General features: G+C 44.4%; 2 protein-coding genes across 7 annotated transcripts in view; one reads left to right on the top strand and one right to left on the bottom strand.

Annotated features, from left to right (window-relative positions):
• Window positions 1-807, bottom strand: part of lrsam1 (leucine rich repeat and sterile alpha motif containing 1) — a 77,912-nt gene extending 77,105 nt beyond the window's left edge. For 3 of the 6 annotated variants that reach the window (XM_063073834.1, XM_063073835.1, XM_063073833.1), the window contains exon 1: window positions 661-807. In XM_063073834.1, coding sequence (XP_062929904.1) covers window positions 661-732 — 72 coding nt within the window. In that variant the 5' untranslated portion in view covers window positions 733-807. The remainder of the gene's footprint in view (window positions 1-660) is intronic. The other 3 variants (XM_063073836.1, XM_063073838.1, XM_063073837.1) reach the window with 2 other exon arrangements.
• Window positions 808-4,501: 3,694 nt separating this feature from the next.
• On the top strand, window positions 4,502-12,995 carry rpl12 (ribosomal protein L12). Its single transcript, XM_063073819.1, has 7 exons — window positions 4,502-4,659; window positions 6,910-6,983; window positions 7,083-7,181; window positions 11,470-11,551; window positions 12,553-12,639; window positions 12,736-12,848; window positions 12,932-12,995. The coding sequence occupies exons 1-7, from the start codon at window positions 4,623-4,625 to the stop codon at window positions 12,935-12,937; spliced, it is 498 nt and encodes a 165-aa protein (XP_062929889.1). The 5' UTR covers window positions 4,502-4,622; the 3' UTR covers window positions 12,938-12,995.
• Window positions 12,996-13,127: the final 132 nt, after the last annotated feature.

The following is a 13,127-nucleotide window of genomic DNA, read 5'->3' as shown; positions in this document are numbered from 1 at the left end:
AATTATTTTAATCTATACATTCCGTATAGTGTTGCTGCAATAATGGACAATGATATAATTATTACCAATCAGGCAAACAGTGAGAAATCCTGCACACAGCCTGAGCACTGTCAAAGGCTGAATGTTCAAGAATGAAGAAACCCATGGCTGAACTGGTAAACGCTGGTTGCCCTGTATTACTCCTGCAGTCGGGGTGTGTAAACCTCCCTCGTTAAGATACTGAGAGTAATTTGCAACCACGGCACCACAGAAGGCGACTGGCAGATGAGGTTAGCTGACACGTATGGATTTAAATTTGCAGCCCGATCCGAAAAGTGGACAGGAAACCGCTTGCCCGTCAGAAGTCCTGCCGCGGCCACTATCGCAATCAAACGTAATACAGTACATGCCGTTACTCCCCATTACAGCCGGCGCTTGGACTTGTTTTGAAGGAAGAGTTCCCTCGCTCGAGAAAGGAAGAAAGTTCACAGGTTGTTGTCAGGGAGGAGATCGGAGACATTTAACGGGGATTAAGCGTTAGGGAAAAACGGGGGGGGGGTAGGGAAGCGCAGCCACCTCCTCCTCCCGGAGCAAACTTCCCAGGGAAGGATCGGGGGGGGGTAAAGTGATGCGGAAACAGCGGGGAGACAGACCGGGGGTGGGCCCCGCTGCGTTGCTCACCAGACACATCTGATATTCCAGGCGCTTCCGCGCCCCTTCATTCTGCTTCTTTCGCCGGGAGAAGAGCATCATCTCGGGGCCCTGGGCGCCTTGCCCCACTGCAGCACCACGGCTCCGCCTTCCGACTCCCGCAGCTCCTCCAACGCCGACGAGCAGCCAGCGGAGGACAAGAGCGGCCTCGCCCTCCAGCGGGCGGAGAGGGAGGTGCGGTGGACCTCCCGAACTCTCAGTGTGATCGCGTTGTTCTGCTGCCCACCGCCCCTCGCTTTAATGGCATTGGTCCATGGCAGAAAAAACGTTAGGAACCCCTGCTGTAGGCACTGGGAATCTAAAACAATTACTGGAAATACCCTCCACAGATGCTGCGGTATTAGCTGCTGAGTATTTCAAGGCATTTCCCTTCTTATGTTACGCAAAACAATCCGAAACAGCGCGATCTTTATCTGCCAACTGCAACCAGAAAATCACAGGAGCATAGAATCACAGAAAATTTACTAGGCAGGAGGCCATCTGTCCCATCACGTCAAAAAAAAACTACCCAACTTAGTCCTTATCTGCAAGCACCTGATTCAGAGCTCCGTTGTCACAATTCAGATATAGGTTATATTGTTTCACTGGTATTAAGTATTGATAAACATTCTTGGCTAGAAACGTCAACTGTTTATCCGTCTTCATAGATGCTGCCTGACCTGCTGAGTTGCTCCAGCATTTTGTGTGTGTTGTTGCTCTGGATTTCCAACATCTGCGGAATCTCTTCTTCATCAACATATGTCCCCTCTCTCCGTTCCAAACAAAATAGACATTGGTTATACTTTATTCATAACTATAAACTTCCAGTCCTGACAGTATCCTTGCAAATCACTTCTGCACTCTTGTGAATTCCAGTGAAATCACAACTTTAAGATTCAAGATTCAGACCTATTTATCACCTGTACAGGGAAACTTACAGTGAAATATGTTATTTGCATTCACAACCAACATGCCTAAGGTTGTGCTGGGGGGGGGGCGGGGTGGGGGGAAGAGGGCTTGCCATACATTCTAGAGCCAACATAATACAGTATGCCCACAATGCTCAGCAGAACAACACTGAACACAAATTAAAGCAGAATGTATCAAGTGATAAAGCAACACCAGCAAAACAAGTCTCATTCCTCCCCTCCCACCCACCAACCGGGCAAATATGACCAAGTCCCTCCCTCCCACTCACTGACCACGCACATACACAGTCCTCCAAACTCAGGACAGGATGTCTTCAGCCTCCGGCAGACTTGCACTCGTGTACATTGAACTTCCCCAGCAGACTTCCAGAGATTTGTTCCAGCCACCGGGCCTCAACTTCCAGACTTCTGATTGACCTTCGGTGTTTGGAATTGATCCCAGGACTAGCCGATCGCCAAACACTAGGTCTCAAACTCCAGACTCGTCAGTGTCAGGACCCCAAACACTAGGCCTTGAACTCTGGTCTTGCCGATTCACTGACCTAAACGGTCACTGGTCCCTATTCCTTCTGCCCACGTACAACCCCAACACAATAACCAGTTGTTCCATGCCATACCCAAGCCGTGATAACCCACCTGCTTTTACGTTCTGTGCTTCAGCTAATTAAGGAAAGCACTCTTGTGTGCCTTTTAACTGTTGAGCAAAACTATTTAGCAATAAAATAAAACATACTCTATGTGCTTTGATCACCCTTCCTTTACTTTTAAAATATCGTAGATATCGGTTGCTTCACAGCACTCCATACCCCCTCACTATCGTATATTCCTTTGCCTTGTGACAATTCCACAAATGCATTACCCCACGATTCTCCACAGTAAATTTTATTTGCCATGCTTTTGCCGACTGACTAAATGATCTGAATTTTCCTACAGTCTAGGACTTTTGTCCTCCTGGTCAACCATGCAGCCAATTTTGGCATCATCTGCTATCTTCTTCATCATACATCCTCCTACCCCCAACATTTAGATCCACATCTTTAATTCGAACAACTAGGAGCAAGGGATTGAATTGTATCAAACTCCACTGGTCATACAAATAGGAAATGCTGGAAACACTCAACCGATCAGGCAGAAACAGGGTTAATGTTTCAGGTTAAACATCTTTCATCGCAACTGGAAAAGGGGGAAAAACAGGTTAGTTTTAAATTACAGGGAAGATTCTGTTGAAGGATATTTTTCCACCTCATACTTTAACTCTTTGTTTTTCTACACATACGGTCGGAGATGCCGGGTACTTCCAGCGTTTTCTGTTTTATTTCAGTTTGCAAACATCTGCAGTTGCTTTATTTTGAGATACTTCCAGCCATAGTGCTCTGGTCATCCTTCGTTTCTGAAGTTTATGCCATCCAAAATGCCCATCTAAGCTAGTTTCATTTGCCCATATTCTTCTAAATCTTTCTAAACAGGAAACTGGAGGTCCATGAGCCAGACCTCATCAGGGCATCAGAGGTGGTAACTTTAAATTCCTTGGTGTTATAATTTTAGAGGATCAGTCCTGGGACCAGCATGTAGGTGCCATCACAAAGAAGACACGACAGCTTCTCTACTTCCTTAGAAGTTTGTACTTATTCAGCATGTTATCTAAAACTTTGGCAAACTTCTATTGATGCATGGTGGGGACTGTCCAGACTGGTTGCATCACGGCCTGGTATGGAAACACCAATACCCTTGGCCAGAAAATCTTAGAAAAAGTAGTGGATACGGCCCAGTCCATCACGGGTAACCCTCCCCTCAGATGAGCATATCTACACACAGGAAAGCAGCATCTGTCATCAGGGGCTGCAATCATCCAGGCCATGTTGCCATCAAGAAGGTGGTAGAGGAGCCCCAGGTTTAGAAACGGTTATTACCCCTCAGTCATCAGGCTCTTGAACCAGAGGGGAAAACTTCACTTACCTCGGCGTTGGTCTGCTCCCTCAACCTATCGACACACTTTCAAGGACTCTACAACTCATGTTCACAATATTCTTTATTATTTTGTTTGTATTTGAAGTTTATCTTTTGCATATTGGTTGTTTGATTAGCTTTGTGTGTAGTTTTTCATTGATTCTATTGTGTTGCTTTGCCCGCAAGAAAATGAATCTCGGGTTGTATATGGTGACACGATTGTACTTTGATAATAAATTTACTTTGAACTTCACCACGTAAGGAAAGATCGAAGAGAATGCAGATACTGCAGTCTGGAGCAACAGAGAAAAAAAAGGGAATTGGTGGATTCAGCGGGTCAGGTAGCATCAATGGAGGGAAATGGACAGCCAACTTTTCTGATTGACGCTCTAGATGATAGTCCGGACAGTCTATTAAGTGTCTCGTTTCCTGTCCTGATGAATGATCTCGGCTCGGTACATCCAATATTTATTCTTCTCCATAGATACAGCCTGACCTGCTAAATTCCTCTAGCGCTTTCCGCCCCCCCCCAGTCCTTAAAACGTTGTTAATGTACCTGCCTCACCCCTTTATTCCGGCATCCCATATACGCACCACCCTCTATTCCTTTGCCCCTTTTACACTACCGAGCAAGATCATTGCGAAGTGAGCGCTGATATTTTGTGAACAACAGGAATTCTGCAGATGCTGGAAATTCAAGCAACACACATCAAATTTGCTAGTGAACGCAGCAGGCCAGGTAACATCTCTAGGAAGAGGTACAGTCGACGTTTCAGGCCAAGACCCTAAGGGGACCCTAAGTACAATCGTGTCACCAACAACTTTGATCTGATATTTTGTGACAACTTCCTGCAAGTTGGCTGGCGGCTGCGACCTTCTCTGCCTCATCAAATATGGCGCCTTGGTGGGGCCATTCAAAAACATCGCGAGGTTTGTCCCCTGTATAAAATGAATGCGCGAGATTACATTTTCCTCTTCGCTTTCGCGTCGGTGACGGTGTAACTAATTTTCGGTCGTCCCGAACCCGGGTTCATCCGACACCTAAACCGTGCCCCTCTGTACGTCGAAGCCAGCGCGATGCCTCCTAAATTCGACCCCAACGAAGTTAAGATCGGTGAGTCTGGGTTGCGAAAGGCGGCGGCTAGGTCTTGGGAGTTTAGGCCCCACCGGGCCCTGGGCCGCCCGCGTGTTTCCTGGGCACGTGTCCGGAGGGGTGCGGGAGTTCTGAAGCCGGTTTGCCCGTAACTGTTAGTGGTCCCTACCCGGTCAGACTTCTCAGGGCTGACTGTCTGTCCCGCCCCCGGGATGCGTGTCCATGACCGATGTCTGATAGTGGTCCACCCGGGGAAGGACACGGGCACCGGCCAGGAAGCGGGTGAACGGCCGCCGTGCATCGCCACACGGGGTCCGTGTTATTTGGAAGAAGAACGGGCAGTTCGAGCCTGCTCTGAAGTTTATGCCCCCCTTACACCTCGCTGTGTTTTCTGTACCCATGATTACCCTGATGGCCAGAAATCTCTATTCAGAGCCGCTTCAGAAGGGTCTTGGCCCGAAACGTTGACTGTTGACCCTTTTGCATGGATGCTGCCTGGTCTACTGAGTTCCTCCAGCATTTTGTGTGTGTGGCTTGGATTTCCAGCATCTGCAGATTTTCTCGTGTTAGGTCAGTTTAGCCCCCATGAAGTGGCGTTCAGGTGCGGGTTTTCTCACGCATCCTGGCTTTGCTGCGAAGTGAAATTCTGGAGGGCCATCTCATGGGAGTCGTGTTCTGATTAGTTCATATGCCATGGTGCAATAAAATTCCTGGCTCACATAAATATCACAGCAAGCAGTAAACGTCGTATAACAATAAACCCAACAATAAAAGCAATGACAAGCGCCGAAACAGCATAATGGTGCAAAGATCGTCGTGTAAGAACAGTACACATTATAACAGGCAACCAGCAACTTCTGGAGGAACTCAGCGGTCCAGTAACATTTGTGGTGAAGATCAGCATATCTGGTCAAGACCTTGCATCAGGACATTGGTATAATTTGTAATGTCTTGTATAATTTAATTTCAAATTGCACTGTATCTTGGTTTAGAAAGTGTCATTGGGGCAAGTCCTGGTGTTCTGTATCTAATGCCATTTGAAGCATGCCAGTCAGTGACAGTTTGCAGCTGAAGGGAGACCTCAGTAGTTCCAGTCTTATTTTAGGATAATAGACCCCTCCGTTGCAAATGTCATTCATCTTGAGAGTAAACAAAAATGGGTATTACTTAATTATAAGATAATAAAATTATAGATAAAGTAGATAAGGCTTAAGCACTCTGTAATAAGAAGTTTGTGTTTTGTGGTTGTAGCAACTCAGAACTGGTTGATTTGTGCTTGAACTTTCAGGCGATTTCCAACTATTAGCCTACAACTATTAAATCAGAACCGGGTTTAATATCACCACAGGTGTCATGAAACTTGCCCTTGCTGCAGTGGTATAACGCAATACATAATAATAGAAAAAAATGTGAATTACAGTAGTTTTATAAAGTAGTTAAATAAGTACAAAAATCTAGCTCTTCTATAATCTGTCAATATTTGGAAGCGTTTGAAGTATTTTTTTTAAATGGCGCAGACTGAAAGGAGTTGGCACTCAGGCACTTGTCCTGGCGTAGCAGATGTACCTGCATGCTAACTTACAAAATGTAAGTAGGAAGGCAAATATTTAGTTGGTTCTTATAAGGTTTGATTACAACATTAGGAGTCTCGCTCCAAGCTATGATTCTATATGGAATATTATGTTCGGTTCTGGGTGCTCTATCTTTGACAGGAGTGTAGTGTTATTCGCCTGATTGAGGATTGTAAGGCTGCTCGACACAGTTTGGGAGGTGGGGGTCAGGTTTGCATCACAACTGGAATGTTAAGTACAGGCTATTTCTGGTGACTGGTGGCATGGATCCTACATCCAGAAGGTGGTGATTAGGGACTACAGGATCTGGAGGGGTCTCTCAGCACATGAAAGATGTTGCCAGTCCTTACCAGTAGCCCACTGTCATTCTGATGGCCAGAGTACAGTCCTGAGCCCCCACATCTCAGCTGTGCCTTGGCCCAGCCGACAGCAACCCTTGTGAGCTGCTTCTGTCTACTGGCCCTTGGTTAATTTCTGGCTGACGAAGCATGGCACAGTTGCATTTAGATGAGAGAGTTGAAATCTAATTGCAGTATAAAGGACTGCTGGTTAGAATCAGTCCCTTGGATGTTCCAGAAAACATGTTAACCCTAAACCCCTCCATCTAAAAAATGCAGCAAAACAGATAATCTGTGAACAGCAGATGAATTGCAGTGGTTATATTTGTTTTGTAAAACATATCTGACTTTTGTCTCCATAGTGTACCTCAGATGTACAGGAGGTGAAGTTGGTGCAACTTCTGCTTTGGCTCCCAAGATTGGTCCATTGGGTCTGGTGAGTGTCCACACCTCTTCCCTTTCAGTATGGCTTTCGTAGAATTCTATGTGGCTCAAGACTCCCTCAATTTTTTTTGCTCCTTCTGCTCCTGTATAGTCTCCCAAGAAAGTGGGTGATGACATTGCCAAGGCTACAGGTGACTGGAAAGGCCTTCGTATCACAATCCAGCTGACCATCCAGAACCGACAGGCACAGGTATGGAGCTGAGGTGTCTGCACTCATCCTTATTTAGTTTTGTAAGAGTGCTGTAATTTTAGTTCATTAACTGCGGAAAAAAATGTTAGAGGTACAGAACAACAGAGTGAGTAGGGTGTGGTTACTAATGTGGTATTTCCTATTGCTACCTACCCAAGATGGTCTTTTCTGCTACAAAATTAGGCTATGTGGGTGGAGAGAGAAAAGCACCCATTGTGTATTATTATCGGTGAAAGCTGTATTTAGACCTCTGAGTTTGCTCCATGTAGATTGTGCCATCTTTTTCTGTCCTTGCCTTGTGGGTTTTCTGTTTTGCTGCAAGTAGAACATACTGGGGTCTTGTCTTTTATAGACACCCCCTCAAGTATGCTTTTTAAATTGTCCCATGTCACTGGGGCAGACGGTGCCGTGGTGATAAATGGGTGATGGTTCTTGCAGAATATTCCACTGAAAAAGGTGGTTATTGTTCTAAATGTGTTCTGATTACTGCCATCATAACCTAATGGTCCAGTGGCAACTAGACAAGAAGTACTTTGTGTACATTAATAATTTTGAGGAGTGAACTTGTTGGTCATTGCACTCTTGGTCCTGAGTCAAAATCTGGGTGCACTGCTGTGAAGGGGATCTGAACCATACTGCAGCCCTGCATTGGTGCTCCTACAGCAATAAAACACCGCAGAGATTTCTGTTGAGTGAACCACAAAGGCATTGGGCAGAACCTGCCTCTGGGAGCTGGTGGTGGTGAAAAATGTGCTCAGGGCTGCACCCTCGTCTGTGTAGGCCATTCTTGGGCAGTGGCAACATCTGCTTCACGTGTTGGTGTCACGATCCTGTAGTCTCATCACCTTGGGTTGTGATAGGAAATAGAAACAGGAAGGCCTGTTGAGTCTGTTGCATCATTTAGTAAGATCATGCTGATCTGGCTATGGACTCAGTTTAACCTACTTGCCTTTTCCCTAGAACCCATAATTCCCTTGCCATGCAAAGAGGCTATGAAGTAGCCTCTACTGTTTCCTTGGATAGAGAATTTCACAGATTTAAGGGACCTGGTAAAAGCAATTCCTCCTTGTCTCTATCTTAAATCTCCCTCAATTTTCTAATCTCACCTACCAGTAGAGTTGTCTGCTTCTATTCTAAATATACCTTTCTTAATTTGTTTCCGTGAGATCTCTTATTCTGAATTCCAGTTAGTCCCAGATGACTAACTTCTCAAAGGCTAACACCCTTATCTCCACAGCCAACTTGGTGAATCTCCTCTGCACCACCTCCAAAGCCAGTATATCCTTTCTCTAGTAAGGAGACCAGAACACTACCTAGTACTCCAGGTGCAGCCCCACCAGGACCTCGTACAGTTGCAGCATAACCTGTCTGCTTGTGAGTTCAATCCCTCTAGTAAAGAAGGCCAGTATTGCATTTGCCACCTTGATAACCTGTTGTAACAGCAAACCAACCTTTTGCACTTAATGCACCAGCACTCCTAAGCCCTCCTGCACAACAGCATGCAGCAATTTAAATAAGCTGACCTTCTATTTTCCTTCCAAAGTGGATGACCTTGCATTTACCAACAGTGTACCCCATCTGCCAGACTCTCATCCACTCACCTAACCTATCTGTATCACTGTAGACAATATAGATCTTCTGTACAATTAGCTTTTGGTGTGATCAGCAAACTTGGATGCACTACTCTCAGTCCCCCTTCCTATTGTTAATGCACACTGTGAACAGTTGTGGGCTCAGCACTGACCCATGTGGCCCACTGCTCACTAACCAACCAAACACCCATCTATTCCAACCTTCTGTTGATTAAATCAATCCTCTATCCATGTTAATACGTTACCCCTAACTCAGTATGTCCTTAAGGATAAGTCTTGCACAGAATCTTATTGAATGCCTTCTGGAAATCCAGGTATACAATAGCCATTTATTACCCTCAATCCACTGTACTCATTATATAACTCAAAGAACTCCAGTAAGTTTGATCTGCCCTTCCTGAATCTGCGCTGTCTTCCTGATGGAACATTTCCATCCAGATGTCTTATTTCTTCAATGATAACTTCACACATTTTCTTGACCACAGACATTAAGCCAACTGGCCTATAGTTACCTGCTTCTGCCTGCATCCTTTCTTTTTTAAACAGTGCATGCCATTCACTGTTTTCCAATCCACTGGGACCTGTCCAGAGAATTGTAAATTACCTCTGCTATAACTTCTGTCATTTCAGTATCCTGCAATGTATTACATCAGGACCAGGGGACTTCGCTAGCTTTTCGCCCACTAATGAGCTCAGCATTACCTCTTTGGTAATAGTTGTATAGAGGACCCATTGCATCCATAGCATTTCTGTCTGACACATTAGATAATGTTCTTCACTGCAAAGACTGATGCAAAATAGTCATTCAAAACCTCAGGCATTTCTGCATTACCCAATATTAATTCCCCATTGTCTTCCTGTTTTATATAATAATGTTCACTGCTTTTATATTTTTGGTTTACTTTCTTAATCTATCTTCCTTTATTGCTTGCTTAATGGTCCTTGGTGTTTTTTCAGGTTCCCACTACTCTTGGTGACTTTGTATGCATTGTGTTTTAGTTTGATGCCTTCCTTTATTACCTTAGTTATCCAAGGTTGGCTCTCCCCTCCACTTGCTATCCTTGCTTGTTGAATGCCGAAAGTCTTCCACTGTTCCTCAGCTGTCCCATCATATAGTCCGTGTTCCAGGTCCTCCCTCGTCCCATTGCAGTTTCCTTTGGGCAGTATAGACTGGTTTTGGATTAAACTATTGCACCCTCCATTTGTATGAGAAAATTCAATCATACTATGATCATTCTTTCCAACTACGAGAACGTTAATTTTACCTCTCATTCCCCAGGATCAGATCTAAGGTAGCATTTACCCTTGTAGATTCAGTAAGTTGCTCTTGAAGCACACTTATCACAGATTTATTTTATGAAGTCTGCCTCAGCCAATTTGATTGCCTGGATCTATGTGCAAGTTAAAGTCCCTCATGACAACTGTTATTCCACTATTGTATGCAGCAGATATTTATTGGATTATTGACACCGTAATGTTATCAGTCAGTGACATATAGGCACATCCCAGTGAATTTTTCCCTTTACTATTCCTAGTCTCTGCACACATTGATCCTTGGATCTTTTATCATTTTTCACTATTGCTCTGATCTCATCTTTAATTACAAGTGCGACCCCACCTCCCTTACCTTCCTGCCTGTCTCTCCATATTACTTGATATCCTTGGATATTTAATTCTCAGTCACCTCCACCCTACAACCACAGTTCTGTAATGGCCACTGATGGAAGTTGCTGTGTGGAGATTTTTCTATCCTGACAAGCTCACTGGTGGCTCACTATTAAGGCTGTTACACAGAAGCATGGGCAGAACTGTGCAGCCAAGCGGTAGGGGTTAGGAATAGTGGCTAGAATCCAGATGGTCTGTCAACACATGCAGCATCTGCTACCAGCCCTATCTGTGGTCTGGACCAGGAAGCAACCCTGACAACTCCTAATGCTGAGCACCTGCAGCTCATCCAACTTGTCCAATACCAATCCCCACAGGTAGTCATTCCATTTGCTTAGATAGATTGCTCCACATGCAGTGGTAAGATTAACTGTTTAGGTACTGTTAAGAGTGCTGACAAGCCTGGTCTCTTGTCCAGGTTATTTGCAGAGCACCCTTTTCAGGAGCATACTTCTCAATAAAACGCCATGGTAGCGTACTGGTTTGCACGACACTTGCAGCTCAGGCCGATGGAGTTCATTTCTATGCTGTAAGAAGTTTGTATGTTCTTATGAGTGGGTGTGTTTCCTCCCACAGTCCAAAGATGTACTGGTTAGTAGGTTAATTGGTCATTGCAACTTGTCTTGTGGTTGGGCTTCTGTTACATAGGTGGGTTGCTGGGTGGAGTGGCTCGTTGGGCTGAAACGGCCTGTTTTGTGACGTATCTAAATGAAAAATAAAAGTAAGATGCTTTACTGGTGGAATCCACGAATGCTTTCCTTCCTGGGTAATGTGCCCGGAGCAATAAGTTAAGCTTTTCTGTTGCTGGTGTCAGCTGAAGTGGGGATGAGTTTTCTCCATTTGTAGCCACTGTTTCCTTCAATTCTGGAAGCAGCTGGAGGTTTGCAGTGTTACTAAAGTCACTCTGGGCATGGCTTTCCTGTGGTTTTAAATACTTTTGGGAAATGAATGGGTTGTAGGAGCTGATGTTTAAAAATGGTATGTCGCCTTCACTGTTGTATCTGGTATTGATGGCTGTGTTTCATTTAAAGATTCAGGTTGTCCCATCAGCTTCTGCCCTAATCATCAAAGCTCTGAAGGAACCGCCCAGGGACAGAAAGAAGCAAAAGAATAGTAAGTTCCTAAGCAATGTGATCGTGGTTCATTTACTGTGGAAGTAGTTTCCAGTGAAAAAATAGATGTTTTGATTTCCATCTGTGGGGAAAAAGCTTGGCCATGTAGATTTCAAGATATTTACCGTTAGTACTGTACCAGACCATCGGTCCTGGAGCTCCCTGCTTCTACTCTAAATGGTGGTATTAGTGTGCTGTACTTCATTCAAGCCCATAGATAGAGCATGTGGTTCCTTACTGGGCAGGTGGGCAGTTTGTGATGGGAGCTCCTTCCATCACACTTACGTGGGTTTGGTATGATTCCAATGTTTCACTACCATTGTGAATGCATCTTCTCTGCTTTGAGTGATCCCACTTGTTAGTGAGGATGGTGCGTTTCATCAAGAAGTCTGATCACATTCTTGAATCATTTTATCAATGCCTGGTTATTTCTTCCTGTATGAGAGCTCAGAATAGTGTGCCTGTTTCAGTGTTATTTTGTTGCATGTGTGAATGACATGGTCTACCCAAAGAAAGCGAATGAGATCTCACTGTTCAGGTATTTTAATTTGCCTTGAATTACTTATTCAAGGTAATCTAACTCAGCAGTATAAAGGGGCAGGGATCATTTTCACTAATTCCCGTAGAGCATGAGTTTTGTAGGTCTGAGGCCTTGGTTTTCACATATCCTTTTCCTCAGTTGTCCTAGTGTATTGCCAAGTGGTGGCTCCTTGGCTGTGGGAAATAGTTGCCTTGGCCCATTCATGCTGGATTGTGGATGGGGATTAGGGCAGTGTGTTGCACTTTGCATAAAGATTTGCTGGTTGACAGTGAAGAAATAACCACTGACTTTAACTTTCCCTAAGCATATGGATGTAAGATGGAGCTGCAAATTCTTAACCGGAGGTATAGGCAATCTGTTGGTTAAGCTTTGAAATTTGTTTCTGCTGGTGATGTGGGTGTAAGTCAGATTGTGGAGGGGTTCCATATTACTTATTGACTGTTACTACACTTTTTTTCTAGTTAAACACACTGGCAGCATCACCTTTGATGAGGTGGTTAATATTGCCCGGCAGATGAGGCATCGTTCTCTAGCCAGAGACCTTTCAGGTGGGTACAGTTTGCAATGCAGAGTGGTGTCTGATGTCTGCTGTTCTCTTGCAAGTGTCTGCAGTAATGTTGAAGGTTGTGTTTGAATTATTGCAGGAACTGTGAAGGAAATCCTTGGAACTGCTCAGTCCATCGGTTGCAACATTGATGGCAAACATCCTCACAGTGTCATTGACGACATCAATGAAGGCAGGATTGAGTGTCCTACTGTGAGTTTCATTACCTTGTGCTGAATTGATTTTTGGTGTATATTGTACCAGGTTGCTTACAAAATTTGTTTTATTTTCAACAGGAATGAAGAGAAACTGCCAGATATCAGGATCCCAGCAAAGTAAAATAAAATCTTTTGAGATAAAGTTTCTAATTTCAATTGTCTTTATTCCTCTTGTGTCTATTCCAGTATATAGACTATTATATTTGTTGTTAGCTCTGGATGTAGAAATTTAACTTGTTTTGACCAAGTTCTAAGCTCGTCTGTTTGTTGTTAT

This window comes from Mobula hypostoma, chromosome 21, assembly GCF_963921235.1.
Source record: "Mobula hypostoma chromosome 21, sMobHyp1.1, whole genome shotgun sequence".
Taxonomy (NCBI): domain Eukaryota; kingdom Metazoa; phylum Chordata; class Chondrichthyes; order Myliobatiformes; family Myliobatidae; genus Mobula; species Mobula hypostoma.
This window is presented reverse-complemented; position numbering and strand designations above follow the sequence as displayed.

What these genes read in the sequence shown, in the direction of transcription:
- rpl12 (XM_063073819.1), top strand. Translation starts at nt 4,623, where the DNA reads ATGCCTCCTAAATTCGACCCCAACGAAGTTAAGATCG. An exon ending in TCCAGAACCGACAGGCACAG is followed by an intron (nt 7,182 to 11,469) that starts GTATGGAGCTGA and finishes TTTCATTTAAAG; the next exon opens with ATTCAGGTTGTCCCATCAGC. An exon ending in TCTAGCCAGAGACCTTTCAG is followed by an intron (nt 12,640 to 12,735) that starts GTGGGTACAGTT and finishes GAATTATTGCAG; the next exon opens with GAACTGTGAAGGAAATCCTT.